The sequence below is a fragment of the Mirounga leonina genome, unplaced genomic scaffold (assembly GCF_011800145.1).
Source record: "Mirounga leonina isolate KUSES-001 unplaced genomic scaffold, KU_Mleo_1.0 Mir_82, whole genome shotgun sequence".
In the NCBI taxonomy this organism is placed as follows: domain Eukaryota; kingdom Metazoa; phylum Chordata; class Mammalia; order Carnivora; family Phocidae; genus Mirounga; species Mirounga leonina.
The window spans coordinates 47,469,641-47,494,543 of record NW_023270825.1 but is presented as its reverse complement, the minus strand read 5'-3'; the positions used below and the strand labels follow the sequence as shown (position 1 = coordinate 47,494,543).

At 35.3% G+C, this 24,903-nt stretch overlaps 1 protein-coding gene across 5 annotated transcripts in view; it reads right to left on the bottom strand.

Annotated features, from left to right (window-relative positions):
- MAP4K5 (mitogen-activated protein kinase kinase kinase kinase 5) overlaps positions 1 to 24,903 on the bottom strand; it is a 110,750-nt gene that overhangs the window by 52,115 nt on the left and 33,732 nt on the right. For all 5 annotated transcript variants that reach the window (XM_034992435.1, XM_034992437.1, XM_034992438.1 and 2 more), the window contains 5 exons: positions 10,792 to 10,882; positions 10,291 to 10,355; positions 6,349 to 6,404; positions 214 to 261; positions 83 to 125 (listed from right to left, as the gene is read on the bottom strand). In XM_034992435.1, the coding sequence (XP_034848326.1) occupies positions 83 to 125; positions 214 to 261; positions 6,349 to 6,404; positions 10,291 to 10,355; positions 10,792 to 10,882 (303 nt within the window). The remainder of the gene's footprint in view (positions 1 to 82; positions 126 to 213; positions 262 to 6,348; positions 6,405 to 10,290; positions 10,356 to 10,791; positions 10,883 to 24,903) is intronic.

Genomic DNA, 24,903 nt, shown 5'->3' with positions numbered 1-24,903 from the left:
TAAGCTTATATAATGTTAATTCTCATTTAAAATTTTATTAAATCTTTTTGGGAAAAAATTTGAGGAACTTGAAATAACATACCTAATTTTACATCACCATGATCTGTCAATAAAATATTTGCACCCTAAAACAAAAATATAAATACTATTAAATTACCATTATAAAACTCCTTCTGATAAAATTACCAATTTAAGCACATTAAATGAACTTACTTTGATATCCCTATGCATTTTGCCTTTAGTATGCAAATAGGCAAGACCCTGAAGTTAAAAAAAAAAAAGTATGCATTAGCAAAGTGCAAACCTAACACCTACACTATCTTTTTTTTAAGATTTCTCATTTGAGAGAGAGAGCAAGAGAACACATGCACTAGGGGTAGAGGGAAAGAATCTTCAAGCAGTCTCCCAGCTGAATGCAGAGCCCACCACGGGGCTTGATCCCACAGTCCATGAGATCATGACCTGAGCCAAAACCAAGAGTAGGATGCGTAACCAACTGAGCCACCCAGGTGCCCCAATACCTGTATTTTCTACTTAAATTCTCACTGAATAAGAAAAACTAGAATGTCTTTGGGGGGGAGGGGGAACCTAGAAGAGTTTCTTTTTACTAACCAATGTTTACTGTATTTTATGATTTCAAATTCATTTTCTGGTAAAAATCAGAAATATTTTACTGTAACATCATCACCAAGATAACGAACGTATCCATCACCCTCAAAAGTCCTCCTTACACACAAACACGGATCTGCTTTCTATCACTACAGATTTAAATTTTCTAGAGTTTTACATAAACTGAATTATATAGTATATTCTTTTTTGTCTGGTCCCTTTCATTCACAATAATTAATTTGAGATTCCTTGTTAATGTGTATATCAATAGTTCATTCTTCTTTATTTTTGAGTAGTATTCCATTGTACAGATACACCGAATTTGTTTACACATCCACCTGTTGATAGACATTTGGATTGTTGGATTGTTTACAGTTTTTGGCTTTTATAAATAAAGCTGCCATTAAGGTTCATATACAAGTACTAGTATGATTTTTTCCCCTTAGGTAATACCTAGCAGTGTAACTGAATTATATGGTGGTAATAAATTTAAACTTTTAGGCAAATGCCAAACTGTTTTCCAAAGCAGCTGTACCATTTTATATTGAAACCAGCAGTGTATGAGAATTTCAGTTAATCCATATCCTCACCAACCTTCTTAAGGTCAGTCTTTTTAATTTTAGCCATTCTTTGGTGAAGTGTCTGTTTTTTTTTTAAGATCCAAGTGACTTTATTAAGCACGATTCACAAGTTGAGCAGCATCCCATCTACCAAGTAGAGTTCCAAGGAGTTGTACAAAATTTCTAGGAAGGAGGGTGGGACAAGAAGTTATTAATAAAAATGATTGTTTCAGGCAGGGTCACCTTCCCTTAGGGGGAAGGGCAGGGGTCTTATTAGGTCGGGGGATGGAGAGGGCCCACGTGACAGATTCCTCACTGATTTCCCGACCAGCATCAAATGTCTGTTCAAATCTTTTGTCCGTTTGTTTATTGGGCTCTTGTTTATTACTGACTTTTGAGAGTTATTTATATACTCTGGATACAAGTTCTTGATCAGATATACACTTTACAAATATCTTCTTCTAGTCTGCAGCTTCTCGTCATTCTCTTACCAGTGTCTCTAGAAGAATGGAAGTTTTCAATTTTAATAAAGTCTAATTTACCAAGTTTTTCTTTTATGGATCATGCTTTTCATGTTATGTCTGAAAATGCTTTGCTTAATTCAAGACTGCAAAATTTTCTCTTGTTTCCTTCTAGCAGTTCTAGTTTTAGGTTTTAATATTTAGGTCTATGATTACTTTTAGGTTTTTACATATAATATGAAGTACAGCTTAAGGTTCATTTGTTAGTGTATGGATGTCCAATTATTCCAATACCATTTATTGAAAAGTCTGTACTTTCTTCACTGATTTGTCCTTTCAACTTTGTTAAAAACCAGCAGTCCATTTATGTGTAGATTTATTTCTGGTCTTTCTATTCTGTTCCAATGAGCTACTTTTCTACTCTTATGCCAATGCCACTATGTTTTGATTAATACAGTTTTATAAGTTAAAATTGCTGCTGGCTCTCAAATTTTGTGCTCCTTTTTAAAGTTGTTTGACTATTCTAGGTTCTTTGTATATCCACAGTAATTTTAGAATGAGCTTCTCCATTTCTACAGAAAAAATTGCTTCCATAGATTTTGTTTGGGATTGCACTGAATCTATAGGTCAACTTGGGGAGAACTGACATCTGAACTATTGTTGAGTCTCCTGATCCATGAATACAGTACAGTTCTCCATTTACTTAGTTCTTCTTTATTTTTTCTCAGCAGTTTTGTAGTTTTTAGTATGCAGGGATTTATGTTTCTTTTGTATTCCCTTAAGAATGTCGTATCTTTTGTTACCGTTATTATAAAAGTTCTGATCGTCTGTTGCTAGGGTACGGAAATCCAATCGATCTTGTACATGGATCTTGAATCCTGCAAACGTTTTAGCCTCAATTATTAGTTCTAGAAGCTACTTTGTAGACTTTATTCCATTTTTTATATAAATGATTATGTGATCTGTGAATACAGTTTTACTTCTTACTTTCTAATCTGGATGCATTTTATTTTTTTTCTTATTGCACTGGCTGAAACCTCCAGTACAATGTTGAAAAGAAGTGATGAGAGCAGACATTCTTGCGCTGTTTGATCAGTGGGAAAGCATAGAGTATTTTACCATTAAGTATGATTTAATTGTAGGTTTTTCATAGGTGTTCTTTATCAGGTTGAACAAGTTCCTTTCTATTCCCGGTATGCTCAGAATCTTTATCAGGAATAAATGTTGGATTTTGCTAAATGCTTTTTCTGTGTCTATTTAAGATGATCATGTGGTTTTCTCATTTTGTTTGCTACTATGGTTAATTACTTAAAGTAATTTTTGAGTGTTAAATCAAAATTGCATTCTAGGATAAACCCCACTTATTGATGATGTATTATCTTTTCAAACATGTTGCTGGATTACCCTTGTTAACCTCTTATTTTCCTTTTAAAGTTTTGCATCTGTGCTTATGAAGGATAGTATTAGTCTATAGTTTTGTTCTCTTGCAATATTATTTGATTTTGGTTTTGGAGAAATGCTGGTCCATAAAATCATTTGGAAAGTATTCATTCTTTACTCTTCAATTTTCTAGAAGAGTTTGTGTAGAATTGGCATTATTTTTTCCTTAAATGTTTGGTAGAATTTACCTATCCACATCATCTGACTTGGGAGTTTTCTTTGTGGGAATATATACAAAGAAGAATTCAGATGATTTCTGATTGAGTGATCTTTGGTAGTTTGTGTCTCTCAAGGAGATTGTTAATATTTTCCAAGTTGTAGGCAGAAAGCTACTCATAATATTCCTTAGGTACTGAGCAACCTTGTTATTCTTTCAATATTTGTAGATTCTGTGGTAATATCTTTATATTCATTCCTAATATTTATAATTTTTTATTTTCTCTTAGAGGATTATCAATTTTATTGATCTTCTCAAAGAATCAGATTTTGGTTTTCTGCCATAAAACCAAACCAGATTTGGTTTTATTTTTCTGCTATTTCATTGATTTCTTACTCTGATCTTTATTATTTCCTTTCTCTGCTTACTTTGGATTTAATCTGATTTTTTTTTTTCAGTTTCTTAAGATGGAATTTGAAGATGTTAATTTTAGACCTTTTTTTCCTTTCTAATAGAAGTGCTCAGTACTATAAACTTCCCTCTATGTATTGCTTTAGGAATACCCCACACCTTCATGTGTTAAGTTTTCATTTCATTTGGTTCAAAATACTTTTTAGTTTCTCTTCTGATTTCTTCTTTGATCCATGGGTTACTTAACAGTGCTTTATTTAGTCTCCACATATTTGGATAGTCCAGAAATATTTCTGTTAATTTTTAATTTAATGCAATGTGGTCAGAGAATATACTTTGTATGATTTAATCCTTTAAAATGTATTGAAACATATTTTATAGCTCAAAATATGGTCTATCTTGATAAATGCTCTACGGGCACTTGAAAAGCATATGTATCACACTGTTGTTAGACTAAAATGTCAGTTAGGTCAAGCTGGTTGGTTTTATTGATTTTCTGACTACTTGGTCCACAGAATTATTCTGAGAGGGGTATATCTGATTATAACTGTGTGTTTGTCTATCTTCCTTATAATTTTATCAGTTTTTGCTCATTTATTTTGAAGCTGTGTTATTGGGGTCTCAAGAATTTAGGGTTGTTACATCTTTTGACAGAGTGGCCCTAAAGAAGTAGTCGTCTGCTCTGAAGTCTACTTTGTCTGATATTAATATGGCCACTCCAGCTTTCTTTTTAATAGTATCATATATCTTTTCTTTTACTTTTGACTATTTGTGTTTTTATAAAAGTACATTTCTTACAGGCAGCATCTAGTTGGGTCTTACATTTTTCCATTCTGACAATCTCTGCCCTTTTTATTTTTTAAAAAAATTTTATGTAATAAAAATTATATGTAATAAAATATACAGCATGATGATTTGATATATATATACACATAGTGAAATGATTACTTGAGTCAAGCTAGTTAACATATCATCTCTTCATAGTTACTGGTTTGGTTTTTTAACAAAAGCACCTGAAATTTACTCTCTTAACATATTTCCAGTATTCAGTACAGTATTATTAACTAATATAGTTGTCATGAGGTCCATTAGTCATCAGTAAATCTACATGGCTTCAACTTTATAGTCTGACCAACATCTCTCCATTTCTCGCCCCTGACCCTCAAGCTCCTGGTAATCATCATTCATTCCACTCTCTGCATCTATAAGTTCAACTGTTTTAGATTCTATATAAAAGTTACTTATGCAGTCTTTGTCTCTAGTGCCTGGCTTATTTCATTTTGTAATGTCCTACAGGTTCAAATATGTTGTCACAAATGACAGGATTTCCTTCTTTTTATGATTAAATAATATTCCACTGTATATATACACTATACCTTCTCCATTCATCTGTCAACAGACACCAAAGGTGGAAGTTTGTCAGCATAACAGAATTTCAAAATTGGAACTAATCTTGGAGGGCATCCTTACCAATGCTCATTTTATACTTAGGGAATTAGAACCATAAAATAGATTGTGGTCATATAGCAGGGTCAGAATGCAAATTCAAGTTTTCGTTTTGTTTCTTACTTCCATTTAGTACTCTATCCATTACTTGAAGCAATGACTTTTGGAAATTAAAATAAAAAAAAATCTGTCAACAATTCTCTGCTATGAGTGTCTGATTAGTTTTGTATTTCATGTGAACAGAAAAAGTAGATATCTATGTTATGAGAGTATTACAGAAATATATATATATGACAAATTTACTTTTGTATATTTAACATTCAGATTTGACATGGTATGTATTCTAAAGCATGAGGAAACCAACTCTTAGAAATGACTAGAGTTTCCTCTTAAATCAAATCAATCTCCCAGTTTCTAAAATATGGAAAAATAACATATAGAACATCAATTTCACTTCTAAACAAACTACACAATCTAGGAAATGTAGGGATAGAAACATTAATTAACAATTATCAGTTGTAAATTACCAAAATAAAAAATGTAATCACTACTATTAATTCCTAATTTAAATGCTTTAAAGGATATGAACAAAATTATTACTTGCTAGCTTTTCAAGGCACTAAAAAAATAAATTGGGAGAAATGCTGCATACTCTATACCTTTATTAAAGGGTCACAATCTAGTTTATTAACACACTAAAAGCTCTCACAAGTTCTGAAATAAAGAAGTAAAGAAACTTCTGCTTAATACAATATTGACCAGAACTATAAAATGAGGTTCTGCTATCAATGATACTTATTAATAATCACATAGAGCTAGAAGTTCCAGGTAACATTCTGGGTTATGGTTTGCTAATTTATTCTCATTTTGGGAGAAACAGTAAAAGGCTTCATGTTTTATGCAAAAGGATTCCTTCTCTTGTCATAAAACTTAAGGGGAAAGACAACTTATTAGGATTGAGAGGTCTGGTGATTCATTCACAAAAAACAATTCACACCCGTGGCTTTCCTTAACTCTGCAGCAACTGAGGGCCAAACCTGACAAAATGGAACACCAGACATCACCACTGTTTATACCAGCATCAGCTTAAAGGAATTCTTATGACTCATTCAGAAATAAAGAACCAGGCTTACAGAATTACAATATGAGAGGTTAACAGAAAAATCATTTGGTTTACTCTTTTTCTTTAGGGCAGATCATCATTTTACAGTTTTCAATTGTGAAACTAGAACTGCCTTTCTATCCACATAAGCAAATGTATTACCTGTAAAGTTTCTCTGCACACATAGGCTATTTGTAATTCTGATAATGGCCCAGTAACTAGGAAAAAAGAAAGACCACATTGTTATACATTTCAATACAACAGGTTAAAAACAGTCTACCGTAAAAATGACAAACTATTATAAAACTTCTGTACATATCATTGGGTGACTTCTCAACATGAGCACACATTGTTCTTGTAATCAGGAAACAAAAAAAAAAATTAAGTTGAGAACTTTAAAATGTACTTTAAAAATGGAAGATTTACTCTATAAGAACTCTGGTCACTGAAAATATAAGCACCCATTATGTGCAAAGCATAGTACTAGGCATCATAGGATGTTCTACAGAACTAAACAATAGACATGATCTTAATTCTGAACAATTTTTCTAAAGTAAAGCCAAGAAATGAGATAAACATATATAATTAATTACAGTTATATAAAGAAGTAGAGAACCGTAAGAGATCAATTGTTGAAATATATTGAAAGGCAACATATACTATATTTTTCAAAATAGGAAGGCTTGATCCAGCACCTTCTCTAAGAATTTAAAAAGTAACCAGGTACCTTTTTTTTTTTTTTAAGATTTTATTTATTTTTATTTTAGACAGAGACTGTGTGAGCAGGGGAGGAGTAGAGGGAGAGGGCGAGAGAGAGAATCTCTGGCAGACTCCTCGCTGAACACAGTGCCCAAGGTGGGGCTTGATCTCAGGACCCTGACAGATCATGACCTGAGCTGAAACCAAGAGGTGGTTGTTCAACCAAATGAGCCACCCAGGCGCCCCGACTTCTTTAATTTTTTTTTATGATTGATTTATTTATTTTAGAGAGAGAGAGAGCATAAGCAGGAGGGGCAGAGGGGAGAATCTCAAGCAGACTCTGTGCTGAGCATGGAGCCTGATGTGGGGCTCGATCTCATAACCCTGAGATCATGACCTGAGCTGAAACCAAGAGTCAGTGGCTTAACCGACTGCACCACCCAGGCACCCCTTCTTCCTTTTTAAGATTTATTTATTTGAGAGAGAGAGAGAGCGAGCGTGAGCTCATGTGCTCTTGGGAGGAAGGACAGGGAGGGAGAATCTCAAGCAGACTCCATGAGGGTGGAGCCCTATGGGGCGGAGAATGGGGGGACAGCCTCGATCCCATGACCCATGAGATCATGACTTGAGCGGAAATCAAGAGTCAGATGATTAATTGACCACCAAGGCACCCCCCGGGTCACTTGTGACAACCAGATCTCTATTATGAAATATAAAATCCTTTTGTAAGTACCTAACCAGACACTTAAAAAATAGGCCTTCCAGGAGCGACTGAGTGGCTCAGTTGGTTAAGTGTGGGACTCTTGGTTTTGGCTTAGGTAATGATCTCTGGGTGTGAGATCAAGCCCCATGCTGGGCTCCGTGGAACTCTCTCTGCCCCCCCCTTCTCGTTCTCTCTCTCTTAAAAAAAAAAAAATGCATTCCAATACCGTGAAAATATTTGAAATCTGGGGTGGTGTTTGCTGGCAGTGAAACCAAATCAGGTACTTATACATAACCTTCCCTTAAGAGAAATATTTAACTGCATATTTTAATCACTGGCTCTCTACAGCTACACAGCAACATAAAATTTTGATATTTAGCAACTGGATAGACTAATAAAACAAGGGAAGCCGCCTTATTAACAGTTTATTGTAAGTGTAGATATTCTTGATTACTATGCTATCTAGTATACAATATACAGGGATGGATACTTCTTGGATTCAATTTAATTCAACAAATATCAGGTTTAATAATGGAAAGTAGAAATTTCATAAATAAGATTAATGTCTTAAAACAATCTTTTTGTTGGGGCGCCTGGGTGGCTCAGTTGGTTAAGCGACTGCCTTTGGCTCAGGTCATGATCCTGGAGTCCCTGGATTGAGTCCCGCATCGGGCTCCCTGCTAAGCAAGGAACCTGCTTCTCCCTCTGACCCTCCCCCCTCTCATGTGCTCTCTCTCTCGTTCTGTCTCAAAAAAAAAAACCCAAAAAACAATTTTTTTGTTTTAATTAATTTTAAAAATTTAATTAAAAAATGCCAGCTATATAGTTTTATTTATCCATATTCTTGAGTTCTCAGTCTGTAAAAGTGTGAATAAAAATTATAACTGTAAAAAACTTTTCAAATAAATGATCATAATTCTTCATAAAATCAAAGAAAAGAATTTTAAATTGAGTGGCATACAGTTGTTTACCAATAATTCTTTAAAATTAGCAGTAGGATAAAACAAAAGAGAACATTAATTCTAGTATGACAGAATACATAAGAAAATGACTAGTGTATAAGAAATCAAAACTTTTAAAAAATGGGATTCACTCTTGTTTTATTTTTTTAAGACTTTATTTATTTGAGAGAGCATGTGTATGCAAGCACAAGCAGGGGAGAGGGGCAGAGGGAGAGGGAGAAGCAGACTCCCTGCTGAGCAGGGCGCCCAATGCAGGGCTCGATCCCAGGACTCTGGGATCATGACTTGAGCAGAAGGCAGACGCTTAACCAACGGAGTCATCCAGGTACCCCTCACTCTTGTTTTAAAAACTCTTTGTAATATTTTGTATATTTGTAATATTTATGTGGTATTAAATATTACTTAAATAAAAAGAGGCAGTGTCCAGAGTTTAGAAATCAGTCACAACTATTTTTTTGTCATGGGTTATGTGACAAAATTAGATTATTATTATATTTATTAATTTATAATTAAATAATACATCAGTACATTTTTATTAGAATTCAAAATTTTACTTATGAGTCCCACCTTATCCTCCCCTAGAAGTAATGACTTATCAATGTGGTACATATCCTTTCATTTTGCTATGCATTAAAATTCATATATAATGTGAATATAAAAAGTTTTATTTTTAAAAGTCTTAAGTGTGATTGATTATGCTATACATATTTTTTCTTGATCCAATTTTTCCATTTAAAGAGGCCTTGGAGAGATATATCCAGGTCAGTATAAATGGAGCTAATTCATCTTTTTAAACACTGCATAGTATTCCATATTATAGAAGCAGCATAGTTTATTTAACAATTGCTCTATTGATTATTTTAAAAATCTGACCTCTACAAGCTACAAATATTATTTAAATTTGATGAGCACTTATTTTTACATCTACTATGGTTGTATTTGTAAACTTGATGACTGAAATTTGATAAGACTGTCAATATAAAGATTTCAGCCCAGAAATGTTTGAAAGTATTTCACATAATTCTTAATAAATGATACAATGCAAAGCTGCAACGGGAGTTTTACTATTCCATATTCAGTTAAATAAAGAAAAAACATTGTTTTATAAGGATCTCTGCTTAGTCTCATAAACTCTAGAAAATCAGGAAACTGTCAACAACAAAACAAATTGGAAGCTAAATTATGGAGCCAAAATGAAGACACTTTCTAAATAGTAAAATCTAATTCAACTCAGAAAATGGCCTAATTACCTAACAGAATGCTCAATAAAACATACTTCAAATGTTTGAAAATTATACATTCTTAATACAAAAATATAGCAACAATTAAACTGCTTTCTTAGTTATGCTAAATGATTTTTAAAATAGATATATAATTTCTTTTATCTGAGAGTTAACCTTTGTATTTCAATTCTTACTTACAAGGAAGTTGAGGCAGTTTCAATTGTAGATAACGTATTTTCCTACAGACTACGTAAGATTTCCTAGAGACTACATCTAAAAAGTAAAATTTGGGTTGTACAAGAACTCTTGGATTTCTCAGTTCAGGTTTCAGCAAATTTAACTGGATAACCAACAAAAATAAAGTTTCGATTTCTTGTATGCACTAATACTACAGGAGCAGAATGGAAGAATGTAAAGCAGTGTATCTACCTACCAATATCCCTGGTTAACTACAAATGATAAAAACAATCATTAAAGTCAAAGTCAGTTTTAAAATGTAAAGTCAAATTAACAGTACCATGGTAAATATCTTGAAGTGATCCACCACCACAGTATTCCATACAAATCCACAGTTTTTCTCGACTAATATGAAAGAGAAAGAAAATTATATTAGCTAGGAATTCTTAATCACTGAAAGCTCTGAAGGCTTTCTCTCTTCAGTACACCAAGGTTTAGAATGGATTACAGGGTGTACAGGAAATTGCCCTGGCAGTCTCTCTTCCAGATACAGAAAAGCATAGTAACTTACCATCTTCAATGGTTTAGAATATAATCAGTTTTATAAGCTAAAACACTTATTTGTAATCATTTGTAATATTTATTGCCAGATAAGATGTAACTGCATAAATGGAGGTGTCACTAATATAGCAGGGGAGACAGTAAGAAAACCTGAGAAAACTTTAGACAATATAACTTTAAAAATTTATATATAACAGCATTTACATGAAAAGGAGGGAGAGTGGTAGTAAAGAAGTATAAAATACAAGGAGAGCATATGCTTTTTTTTTTTTTTTTTTACCTGAGATAGCTCCCAAAGTAGGCAACGATGTTGCAATGTTTACATTCTTTAACCATAAATATTTCTTGCTGAATCAAAGAAAAATCATCTCCTGAAAAACAAAATGATAAAACTTAGACACCAAGTTACATTTTGAGTCTTATATATGGGAAAAAGAAAGGAAAACTTTACAATAAATGTTAGAGATGAGGAATTAGATACTCTTAATACTTTGGTGGGAATATAAACTGATACATTCTTTCTAAAACACAGAAGCCTTAAAAATATACAAAATCTTTGAACTCATAATGTCACTTAAAAAATTTCTTTTCGGGCACCTGGGTGGCTCAGTTGGTTAAGCGACTGCCTTTGGCTCGGGTCATGATCCTGGAGTCCCGGGATCGAGTCCCGCGTCGGGCTCCCTGCTCGGTGGGGAGTCTGCTTTGCCCTCTGACCCTACCCCCTCTCATGTGTTCTCTCTCATTCTCTCTCTCTCAAATAAATAAATAAAATAAAAAAATCTTAAAAAAAAAATTTCTTTTCTGTACAAATCAAAACCTCAATGAGATACCACCTCACACCAGTCAGAATGGCTAAAATTAACAAGTCAGGAAAAGACATGTTGGCGGGGATGCAGAGAAAGGGAAACCCTCCTACACTGTTGGTGGGAACGCAAACTGGTGCAACCACTCTGGAAAACAGTATGGAGGTTCCTCTAAAAGTTGAAAATAGAGCTACCGTACGACCCAGCAATTGCACTACTGGGTATTTACCCCAAAGATACAAATGTAGTGATCCGAAGGGGCACATGTACCCCACTATTCATAGCAGCAATGTCCACAATAGCCAAACTATGGAAAGAGCCTAGATGTCCATCAACAGATGAATGGATAAAGAAGATGTGGTGTATATATATATACAATAGAATATTATGCAGCCATCAAAAAAATGAAATCTTACCATTTGCAAGAAAGTGGATGGAACTAGAGGGTTTTATGCTAAGCAAAATAAGTTAATCAGAGAAAGACAAGTATCATATGATCTCACTGATCTGAGGAATTTGAGAAACAAGACAGAGGATCATAGGGGAAGGGAAGGAAAACTGAAACAAGACGAAACCAGAGAGGGAGACAAACCATAAGAGACTCTTAATCTCAGGAAACAAACTGAGGGTTGCTGGAGTGGAGGGGGGTGGGAGGGATGGGGTGGCTGGGTGATGGACATTGGGGAGGGTGTGTGCTATGGTGAGCGTTGTGAATTGTGTAAGACTGATGAATGTACGCCTGAAACAAATAATACATTAAATGTTTATAAAAAAAATTTTTTTTTCTGAAGGAGACTGCACAGAGATAAATGTTTCTACAATGTGACTTAATAATGAAAGAATGATTAAGTAACTTATGGTCCCTCTGCCTCTCCCCACCACTTGTACTCTCTCTCAAATAAATAAATAAAATCTTAAAAAAAAGATTTGGTGGCTGGGTGGCTCAGTTAGGCAATCTGCCTTCGGCTCAGGTCATGATCTCAGGGTCCTGGGATGGAGCCTCACATCGGGCTCCCTGCTCAGCAGGAAGCCTGCTTCTCCCTCTCCCTCTGCCCCTCCCCACTTCCCCTGATCTCTCTCTCTCTCTCTCAAATAAATAAATAAAATCTTTAAAATATAAATAAATAAATAACTTATGGTACAGTTATACATATAATACAGTTAAAACATGTTTTGATTTGAAAATATGTTCATGATATATTAAGTAAAAAACGTAAGTTTTATACATAAGTACATATGTATACAGAAAAAATGTCTCAAAAAACTTACACAATGTTTATGTCTGGGTGGTAAAATTAAAAGTAATTTTGCTTCTTTTTATTTGTATTTTCCAATTTGTTTATTACAAACCTGTTTGAGTTGTTTAACTAGGAAAAGTTATATTAAAATGAAATATTGGGTAGTTATGGGAATTTCATGGTTGTTATGGGAATACCACCTAAAATGATACTGTCACCATCAAACTTCGTTTTATATAGTAGTCTTTTTTGGGGGGCCTTTTTCAGTTTTTAATTCCAGTTAGTTAACATACTTTATCTATATTAGTTTTAGGAATACAACAGTGATTCAACAATTCTATTCATTACTCATTGCTCATCATAAGTGTCCTCAATCCCCCTTCACCTATTTTCCCCATCCTCCCCCCACCCCCCTTCCCTCTGGCCACCAGTTTGTCCTCTATAGTTTAAAGAGTCTGTTTTTTTGTTTCTTTGTTCATTTGTTTTGTTTCTTAAATTCCACATATGAGTGAAATCATATGGTATCTTTCTCTGACGTATTTTGCTTAGCATTAGTCTCTAGATCCATCCATGTTGCTGTAAAAGGCAAGATTTCACTTGTAAAAAAAAAATATTTCTTAATTGTCTGCTAGTAGAGGGGGCTCAACGGAGATAATCCAAAACAGATGATGATCTATGTTTCCCATTATCAGTTTATGCAGAAGTAGGGAATAACTCCTGCAAGTTACAGTAAAAAGCCTGCTCACCTAGGTGTAGAGGCTTTCTTTGTCCACTCCTGGACACCAGAATACGGTTTCTCCTTATATCTTACTCCTCTACCTGAGCCTTTTCCATTACAGATTAAAACTGATTTATACATGCTAATCTCCAACAAGCAGGCTAGATTCTAGCCTATCCCTCACTTTACCAGGAAGCCCTGAATTACAAAGGAAAAGAAGAGTAAAGAATTAACTAACTTTGTTAATATATGCTACTCGTTGGATTTCATCTTACTCTCACTTTTAAATGTACACAGAAGTCATATCTGAGCTGTGCTAAAAAATGCTCCAGTTAAGTCTGGGATTTAGAACAGATTTTCTCACAGGAGTAACTTCACTAATGATGTCTAACTTCTTAATGGTGTCTAAATTCTTAAACTGACCTTTAAAAGCCAATATGGCTGAATTAATACTAATAACAAACCACTACTTCCTGGGGAAATTTAGCTGAGTTCCTCCCCCACCCCCCAACTGTGGTTCCAGCAGAAGCTACATGAGGTTTCTGCCAGAAAAGGTGGGGTCTTGGTGAGACTGAGCAACAGTTTTCTACAGCTGTAGCTGGAAGCTAGAGTTCACAAGAACAGGTCATTAATAACTCAGATGTTTGGGGACTGTGCCTTCTTTGATATACTTAACTTTGTGAATAAACTCGTTTTGAATATATTCTTCATATATCTGTTTCACCATTGTCTTAAGCTTTAACCCAAAGCGGGTAGAATGTTCTTTGAATTGAAACTGTACCATGGAGAGACATATAAAGATAATATTTTTGTAGTCTATCCTGAAAGGCAGATAAGCTACATACAATAATTCATTACAGATGCAATTATTCTTTGAAGGGTTTTACATCAGCTTCTTCAAAATGATCTAAATTTGGGTTCACTTTATTCTTCTGATTGGGTGATGACAGACTACCGTTTCCTTTTGAGATAAAAAATAAAATCTACTAGGTTCAGACACCTCAGGCTTATAGGTTCCAGCTCTGTTGTTCACGTAAAAATGGGTTTTGAGGAGATTATTTCCTCAAAAAAGAGAAGTTTCATTTGAGACTAGCTGAGAAATACAGAACCCCATATCTGCAGTTTTGACTAAGTACCTATTATTTCCAACCAGATGTCTTGCTAGCACCTTGAATATGCTCCAAGGTACCAATATCTTCTCTTAAGGACCAAATAATTTTCTCTTTGGACTTTCTATTTCTGTTAAGGACACTTTTTTTTTCTACAGGACTAACCTCTGGCAGCCTCTCCATAGCCCTCCTAAGAAAACTGACCTCGGTGCAGCAAGAGCTAGTCTGTGTCATGTCATCTTTTACTTGCTGAAGGCACTGAGGTGGACAAATGACCTAAAAAATGGGATAGCTAATCACATTTGGTGTCTTGAAAATTTGAACCATGGAGACTAAGTTGTTAGTAACAAGGAGAATCACATTAAAAGTGGAATATTAGAATAAGAGTCTATGAATGATTGTGGCTAAGGTTACTAGAGATGTACTGAAAACCTGGCTGATGAGTATATTCTTATATAGGAAGGAAAAGATCCACCAGAGCTTGAATGTGTACCAAAGCATAGGCAGAGACAGCTGGGAAATCCCTGAGACCAGAAGCTCATGACCTTAGGCATGTGTGTGTGAGTGTGTGTGTGTGTGTCTCTCTCTCTCAGGAACTCAGCCTGATACTCTTAGGAAAAAAGACTGGCAGTCTTCAGCCAGAAATGTGATCCATAGGGAGCAGGAAGGGATGGTAGCTCTGTGTCTGAGATGGCTGACATTGGAATCAGTCCTGCTTCTTAGCAATATGTTGTTGCTTATTTTATAAATAACATGAAAACAAACTTCTTAGGACAGCTAAAAGGTACTTTTTTATTAGTATCATCCAACTATTACATAAAGGCCTATGTATTACACTTGCTAGTTTTATCCCATTAAAATTCTAAACTGGATGTTTAAAGTAATGTCTCTCATTCTTAACTAATCATAAAATCACTTATTAATTAGAGATTCCTAGGCTCACTTTATGCTTTCTGAATCAGAATCTTCAAGGGATTCCTAAGATCAGGCAAGTTTCAGAAACACTGTTCTAAATAATTCTGTTTGGATAAGTATTTTCTGAGTTATAAGTACCTGATTTACAGTTTGTAACAACAGCTATTTATACTGACACAACCATTCCATTCCAACATTATGCATCTTCATTGTTTGTTTTGGAGAACAAACCTGTCAAGAAAGATTTAACATTTGGCTACTGATATACACAATTATTTGATTTTTAAATATATATATATATATATTTCTTTTACACTCCTTCCCTTTACCCCTTTGGATGGCAGGAAGGAAAGAGGGCAATGAACATGCATGTATTAATTTGTTACGCCCTGACAGTTAATTCCATATCAGGCAATCTTTCTCATAAATACATCTATTTTCCTTAATCATCTTACTCATTTCTCTCTGTCATCTAATTCCTGGTCATTTACTACAGGAAAATCTCATTCTCTATTCTCTTTGTTTTATGCACAAAGCAGAAAACAACTCTAAACACGGTTAGTAAATTTAGAAACTACTATTGTTAACATCTACTCAAGAAAAGGAAAGCCAAAGTCCTGAAGTTAAATTGGACCAACAAACATACAGAGAATGTACCTGCTACTATTAAAGCCTTCGCAAGTGCCTAGATATCCTCTTCAAAATGTCCTTAAGATCTGATTTTCTAGGGGCGCCTGGGTGGCTCAGTCATTAAGCTCAGGTCATGATCCCAGGGTCCTGGGATCGAGCCCTGCATCAGGCTCCCTGCTCAGTGGGGAGCCTGCTTCTCCCTCTACCACTCCCCCTGCTTGTGTTTTCTCTCTGTCAAATAAATAAAATCTTAAAAACAAAAAAAAAATCTGATTTTCTAGTATCTTGTGGAGAGTTTTTGCATCTATGTTTATGAGAGACACTGGTCTGCAGTTTTTTTTGTACCGTCTTTGGTTTTGGTATGAAAGTAATATTAGCACTATGAAGTGAGGCAGGCAAGTCACATTCACTGTGTGCTGACCCTGTCAGGTACTGGGAATGTATTAGTGAAACAAATAAACAAAAATAGACAAAACACTTGCTCTCTGGGTGGGTGTCAGAAAGTAAAACAAGTGAATATATATGTCAGGTACTGTAAGTGCTAAGAAGAAAAGTTAATTAACCAGAGCTTGGGTTCAGAGAATGACGGAGCTAAGTGCTGTTTTACATAGACTGAAGGGTCAGAAAGGCCTTTCCAATAGGTGATGTTTGAGCAAATACATGAACGTAGTGAGGGAGTAGGTCAAATGGATCCCTAAGGGAATAACATTCTAGGCCCAAGGAACAGCAAATATGAAAGCTTTAAAGCAGCAGTGTATCTGGCACATTAGAAAACAGAGAGACCCCCAGTGTTTGTAAAGTGAACCAGAACAGTGGTAGAAGATGGGATGAGCCAGGAATTAGAAGGCCAGATCAGAAGTGGCCTTTTCTGGAGTGTCTGGGTGGCTAGTCAGTTGAGCGTGTGATAATTTCAGCTGAGGTCTTAATCTCAGGGTCATGAGTTCAAGCCCTGCATGGGTTCCACGCTGGGCTTGAAGTCTACCTAAAATAAAAAGGGGGGAACGCCTGGGTGGCTCAGTCAGTTAAGTATGTGACTCTTGATTTCGGCTCAAGTCATGAGTTGTGAGATCAAGCCCTGAGTTGGGCTCCATGCTCAGGTAGGAGTCTGCTTGAGATTCTCTCTCTCCTTCTGCCCCTCCACCACCATGCACCATGATGCGCACTCTCTCAAAAAAATAAAGTCTTGGGGCGCCTGGGTGGCTCAGTTGTTAAGCGTCTGCCTCCAGCTCAGGTCATGATCCCAGCTCCTGGGATCAAGCCCCGCACTGGGCTCCCTGCTTGGCGGGAAGCCTGCTTCTCCTTCTCCCACTCCCCCTGCTTGTGTTTCCTCTCTCGCTGTGTCTCTCTCTGTCAAATAAATAAAATCTTTTAAATACATACATACATACATACATACATAAATAAATAAAATCTTAAAAAAAAAAAGGGAAATGGCCTTTTCAGCCATCATCATAAGGACCTTGGATTTTAATCCGAGCAAGATGGCAAGCCTTTGAGATTTTTGAATAATATAGTATCTTGGTTTCAGAAGGATTGCTCCGGTTCCTGTGTTGAGAACAGATTCAACATAGCATATGGGGGGGCAGGGGAGAGAAGAAGTTGGAGGGGGGCGGTGATAGCTCAAGGCCTAAAGCAAAGCAATCATTGAGATAACTCATGCTAGAGTTGGAAGTGGTTTAAGCCAGGATGGCAGCAAAGAAAGTGTTGACAAAATTAAGAGTCTGGATATATTCTGAAGGTGGAGCTTTTTGAAGGTAGGAATGTTTATTTTTTAAAAGTTCCACAGGTGATTTTGGGGGTTCCTGGGTGGCTCAGTTGGTTAAGTCTGCCTTCGGCTCCGGTCATGATCCCAGGGTTCTGGGATCGAGCCCTGCATCAGGCTCCTTACTCAGCGGGAGTCTGCTTCTCCCCCTCCTTTCTGCTCATGTGCTCTCTATCTCTGTCTCTCTCAAATAAATAAAATATTAAAAAATATATTAAAAAAAAAGTTCCACAGGTGATTTTCATATATCCTCCTTCCCTCAATAGAACCACTAGCATAATTCCTAACCTGCCTGAAGTTATGCAGTTATTAAGTGGCAGATGATATTTAGAACCCCAGCAATCTGTCTCCAGAGCCCCAAACCTATCCTATCTCTCAAACCCCTAAAATGCTGTTCCTTTCATGTGACAATGTTTTGGAGAGGGCTATAACTTTGACTAATACTAGCAAAATATTCTTTAATATATATTGAACTTCCAGAGAGTTTAGCATATTTTAATATTTCCACAAAAAGTGAAACAAGATTTTCCAATTGTTATTTCATCAAATATCAATGGGTTCATGCTTTTCCTATCTACTACAAGTATTTCTAGTACAAGTATTGTTCGTATTTCCTACTTTAATCCTTCTTAAACAAATATTCACAGAAAGCTATCAGAAACATGTCTAGTTCTATATGGGCATCAATAATGGAAATTACTTTTTTTAACGAAATAAAACCTGTTTTATTTCTTATTATTGTATCACATTAATATTTTTATCCTACAACAGTCAGTCAATGTAGAAAAATATAAAGAACAAAATAAAAGTCACCCACAAATCCACTATCAAGAGACACCCACCACTCACATTTCTTCCAGTCCTGTAAGTATTTAAGGTTTCTCCCACCATAGACACAAACTGGACTCCTACTCTACAGGTTCACGACCCATTCTGTAAACATTTTCTGTGTCATTAAGAATCATTTAAAAGGTATCCAAATTGGAAAGGAAGAAGTAAAATATTTGTTTGCAGATGATATGATCTTATTTATAGAAAACTCCAAAGATACCACAAGAAAACTTTTAGAATAAACAAATTCAGCAAAGTTTTAAGAAACAAAATCAACACAAAAAATAAGTTGTGTTTCTATACACTAATAATGAAAAATAAGAAAAGGAAATTAAGAAAACCATTCCATTTACAATTGCATCAAAAAGAATAATAGACTTAGGAATGAACCTAACAAAGGTGGTCAAAGTACACTGAAAACTACAAAACATTGCTCAAAGAAATTAAAGATGACATAAATAAACAGAAAGATATCCCATGTTCAGGATAAGATGGTTTACTATTGTTAAGATGTCAGTAAAATACCCAAAGCAATCCACAGATTCAACATAATCTGCATCAAAATTCTAATAGCATCTTCTTAGGAGAAATAGAAAAAAATCATCCTAAAATTCATTTGGAACCTCAAGGAGCCTCAAATAATTTTGAAAAAGAACAGATATGGCAGACTCACACTTCCAGATTTCAAAACACCTTACAAAGTCACAGTAATAAAAACAGCATGCTACTTCTGTAAAAACACACGGATCAATAGTTCAGAGCAGAGAGCCCAAAAATAAACCCACACAATTATGACCAAATGATCTTTGACAAGGGTGCCAAGACCATTAAACAAGGAAAAGACAGGCATTTCAACAAATAGTGTTGGGAAAACTGAGTATCTTCATACGAAAGAATGGAGATGACCCTTATCTTAGACTATATATATACAAAAATTAACTCAAAATGAATTAAAGATCTAAATGTAAGATTCAAAATTATGAAACTCTTAAAGTAAAACTTCCTAACATTGGATTTGGCAGTGATTTCTTAGATATAGCACCAAAAGCACAAGCCGACGAAGGCAAAAATAGGTAAATGGGACTATGTCAAACTTAAATTTTTTTTCATCAAAGGACACAATCAACAGAGTGAAACGACAACCTGTGGAATGGGAGAAAATATGTGCAAACCATGTATCTGATAAGTGGTTAATATCCAAAAAATATAAAGAATTCCTACAACTCAACAACAAAAAATAACCAATTAAAACATGGGCAAAAGACTTGAATAGGTATAGCTCCAAAGAGGATATGCAAATGGTCAACAAGCATATAAAAAGATGCTCCACATCACTAACCATCCAAGAAATGCAAATAAAAAACCACATGATATCACCTCACACCCATTAGGAAAGCTATTATAAAAAAACAAAAACAAAAACCAAACAGAATAACAAGTGTTAGTAGAGACATGGAGAAGTTGAAACCCTTCTGCATTATTGGTGGTACTGTAGAATGGTACAATCGTTATGGAAAACATTACCGCAGTTCCTCAAAAAATTAAAAATTTACTACCATATGATCTAATAATCCTATATCTAGGTATATATCCAAAAAATTTGAAAGCAGGTATCAGGGATATTTGCATGCCCATATTCATAGGAGCATTATTCATGATAGCGGAGAGATGGAAGCAACCCAAATGTCCATCAACAGATGGGTAAATGGATAAACCAAACGTAGCTTAGACATACAGTGGAATAGTATGCAGCCATTAAAAAGGGAAGGAAATCCTGTAACATGCTAAAACATGGATGAACCTTGAGGATATTAGGCTGAGTGAAATAAACCACTCACAAAAGAACAAATTATAGGAGGTATCTAAAGCAATCAAGTTTATAAATATAAAAAGTAGATGGTTACCAAGGGCTGAGGGAAGGGGAGCAAGGAATTGTTGTTTAATAGATGTGGACTTTCAGTTCTACAAGATGAAAAAGTTCCAGAGATATGTTTCACAACAATGTAAATATATTTAACATCACTAAACTATAAGCTTAAAAATGGTTAAGATGGTAAAGCTTAATAATAGGTACTTTTAAATAACATAATAAAAATAATTTAAAATTATGTGAATATAGCCTAATTTATTTAACCATTTCACCATGGTTGGATATTCAAGTTTTAAAATTTACTGTTTTCAAATATGTTTTATAAATAAAAATCCAGTAATCTAAAAATTGTGTTATCATTTACAGTAAAATTACAATGCAAAAAGTAGCTTTTTTTTTTTTTAAAGATTTTATTTATTTATTTGACAGAGAGAGACACAGCGAGAGAGGGAACACAAGCAGGGGGAGCGGGAGAGGGAGAAGCAGGCTTCCCACGGAGCAGGGAGCCTGATGCGGGGCTCGATCCCAGGACCCTGGGATCATGATCTGAGCCGAAAGCAGACGCTTAACAACTGAGCCACCCAGGTGCCCCCAAAAAGTAGCTCTTTTAATTAATATTTGTAACACTTAGCAATGGAAAAAGCTTTTTTTTTTTTTTAAACCAGGCATGGAAAAAGCTTTTTGTACTAATAAGTACTAAATATATTTCTGAAGTTTATGAAATGAAATCAATCTTAAAGACATATCAAAGGGAAAACTGATTTTACTATACAGGTAATACATTAACAGTATCATTTCCAGAAAACCAATTAATCCAATGCTAAATATTCTGTCAGATAATTTTCAAATGTCTTGTTGATTTGATTGTTTTTGTTGGTAATAAGGAAATAGGAGTTTTTTCCACTGAGCAAAATGAGGATAGACTGTGAATAGAACAGTCATTTCTAACAAAACATTTTCCTTGGGATGCCTATCTTAGATTCTGAAAACTCATCTACAGAGAAAATCCCTATCAGTTTTAAATTCACTAATTTAGAATCAGACACTGAAGCTCACTTTTTAAATTACACGGAAACAAAAAGTATCTTCATTTCAGTATTATCTTCTGTTCAAAAAGCAAACTGGGATCTAACTGAAACTGAGTACCCTTGCATAACAAAGTGATTTTTACCTATAAAATGACAGAAAATGTCTCTTTAGCCTTTATAAGCTTTCTGTATCTATTATTTAAAGGCAATTAAAAAAAAAAAAAAACCGGGGCACCTGGGTGGCTCAGTTGTTAAGTGTCTGCCTTCGGCTCAGGTCATGATCCCAGGGTCCTGGGATCGAGCCCCGCATCGGGCTCCCTGCTCAGCGGGGAGCCTGCTTCTCCCTCTCCCACTCCCCCTGCTTATGTTCCCTCTCTCTCTGTGTCTCTCTCTGTCAAATAAATAAAAATCTTCAAAAAAAAAAAAAAAAACCCACTGGTGGGCACTTGTGACCCCAACTTAACTTTTCCACCAATTCAGACTTGAACTTTCCAAATAGTGAAGACAGGATACTTATTTTAGTTAAGTAATATTAACTTAATACTTTATTTCACAGATTATTTTGAAAAATCAAAATTGTTAGATTTTAAAATAGAAGTTAAATACTAAAAAAGGAAGAAAATAGGGGCGCCTGGGTGGCTCAGTTGGTTAAGCGACTGCCTTTGGCTCAGGTCATGATCCTGGAGTCCCGGGATCGAGGCCCACATCGGGCTCCCCGCTCAGCAGGGGGTCTGCTTCTCCCTCTGACCCTCCTCCCTCTCATGCTCTCTGTCTCTCATTCTCTCTCTCTCAAATAAAAAAAATAAAATAAAAAAATAAAAAAATAAAAAAAGCAAGAAAATACCACTTACCCAGAATAGCTGACATCTGTCCTATTTGGCCAAAGCTCCTACTTTGGGATTTCTTTCAAGAACATTAACAAGGCAATCTAATGGTTGTTTAAATCTTTATATACATTTTGACTTTTTAAAAATTTACTTTCTCTGCTTATACTTCCAGCAAACAAGATGAAGTATTATAAAACAAAACTGAGGGGCACCTGGGTGGCTCAGTCGGTTAAGCATCTGCCTTTGGCTCATGTCGATGATCTCCAGGTCCTGGGATTGAGCCCCACATATCCGTCCTGCTTCCTGCTCAGTGGGGAGTCTGCTTCTCCCTCTCCCTCTGCCCCCCCCAACTGGTGCTCACTCACATGCTCTCCCAAATAAATAAAACAAAATAAAATGAAATAACTGAGAAAAGTTTTAAACATCCAAAGATACAGATTCCTATTCATTTTGAAAACTGTCTAAACCAATGAAGTACATTTAACTTGTTATTTTATTTAAAAATGCTGAATTATTTCATGAACGTTTCCAATTCAGCATTTTAAAAAACAAACAAAAGTATATCACGTTAATCACCATGGATAATGATTTTATTAAATCACATCCTTATAAGCAAAGCTCAGTTTTGTTTTGTTTTTAATTGAGGTATAACTGACATACAACATTTTATTAGTTTCAGATGTATGACACAATGATTTGATATTTGTATATATTGTAAAATGATCACCACAGTAAGTCTAATTAATGTTTGTCAGTAATCACAAAATTTTTTTCTTGTGATGAGAACTTTTAAGATTTATTTTCTTAGCAACTTTCACATATGCAATACAGTATTGTTAACTACAGTCACCATGCTGTACATTACATCCCCATGACTTATTTTATACCTGGAATTTTGTACCTTTTGACTCCCTTCATCCATTTCACCTACCCCCACCCAATTGCCTCTGGCAACCACCAATTTGTTCTTTGTATCTATGAGCTTGGTTTTTGTTTTTATTTAGAGTCCACATATAAGTGAAATCATATGGCATTTGCTTTTTCTGTCTGACTTATTTCACTTAGCATAATGTCCTCTAAATTCATCCATGTTGTCACAAACGGCGGGACTGCACTTTTTTTTACATATACACACATCTTTATCCATTCATCCATGGACAGACATTCCATATATATCTTGGCTATTGTATCTTGGCTACTGTAAAAAAATTGCTGTAATGAGCATGGGGGTGCATATATCTTTTTGAGTTAGTGTTTTCATTTTCTTCAGATGAATACCCAGAGTGGAACTGCTGTATCAAAGCATAGTTTCTATTTTTAACTTTCTGAGGAACCTCCACACTGTCTTCCATAGTGGCTGCACCAGTTTAATTTCCACCAACAGTATACAAGGGTTCCATTTTCCTCACGTCCTCACCAACACTTACTTCTTGTCTTTTTGATAAGAGCCATTCTAACAAGTGTGAGGTGATATCTTATTGTAGTTTTGATCTGCATTTCCCTGATGATGAGTGATGCTGAGCATCTTTTCATGTGTCTATTGGCCATTTATTTATTTATTTATTTATTTTTTAAAGATTTTATTTATTTATTCATGAGAGACAGAGAGAGAGAGAGAGAGAAGCAGGCTCCCTGCCGAGCAGGGAGCCCGATGCGGGACTCGATCCCAGGACCCTGGGATCATGACCTGAGCCGAAGGCAGACGCTTAACCATCTGAGCCACCCAGGCGCCCTCTATTGGCCATTTAGATGTCTGCTTTTGGAAAATGTCTACTCAGAGCCTTTGCCCATTTTTTAATCAGACTGGGGTTCTTTTCACTACTGAGTTGTTCACAGTTTTTAATAAACTATCATGTGCATAACTTTAAAATACTACCCTTTAGTTTCACCAGAAAAGAGGGATAATAATAGGAGAAGAAAATGAAGGGAGGGGAGAGTAGGATTCTGATGATCAGCTTTCTCAGGAATCTTGCTTCTCTTCTGGCTGTCGGCTGCCACTAGCTACAGATTTGTTGAGCAAAATGAGCATCTGTAAAATGAGTTAGAGGGAAGGCTGCAATTCAGACACAGACAGGAAAACATGGTGACATGCATCATAATATCTGCCTGCTTTTCTAGGGCAGTCCTTATGTCTGACCAAAGAGATGGAAAATGAAACTAAAATTCACAATGGTATCATCAGTATCATTTATTTTCAATACTAATTACTAGTAAGCCAAACTTTATTCGAATGTCACCATTCGTAAGATGTAGGTACGCATATTTAATAAGTATCTACTATGAAAATAAGATATAGAGACGATTTAATCATTCTTAAAAATAATCATTCGCCTGTGTATATGAAGGGTAACAAAAATACAGAGACACAGGAAAGAATGCTGACATTTTCTTTTTCTTTTATTTTTGTGGCTAATTAAAAAAACCAATTCTCTACGCTAATTTATTTTTAACTCTAAGTTTCACTTAGAATTTTTATGAGTATTGGAGTTGCAAAAGCAATCTGTTTCAGTGAAATTTTATTTTATTTTTATTTTTTTTTAAGATTTTATTTATTTATTTATTCGTGAGAGACAGAGAGAGAGAGAGAGAGGCAGAGGGAGAAGCAGGCTTCCCGCGGAGCAGGGAGCCCGATGCGGGACTCAATCCCAGGACCCTGGGATC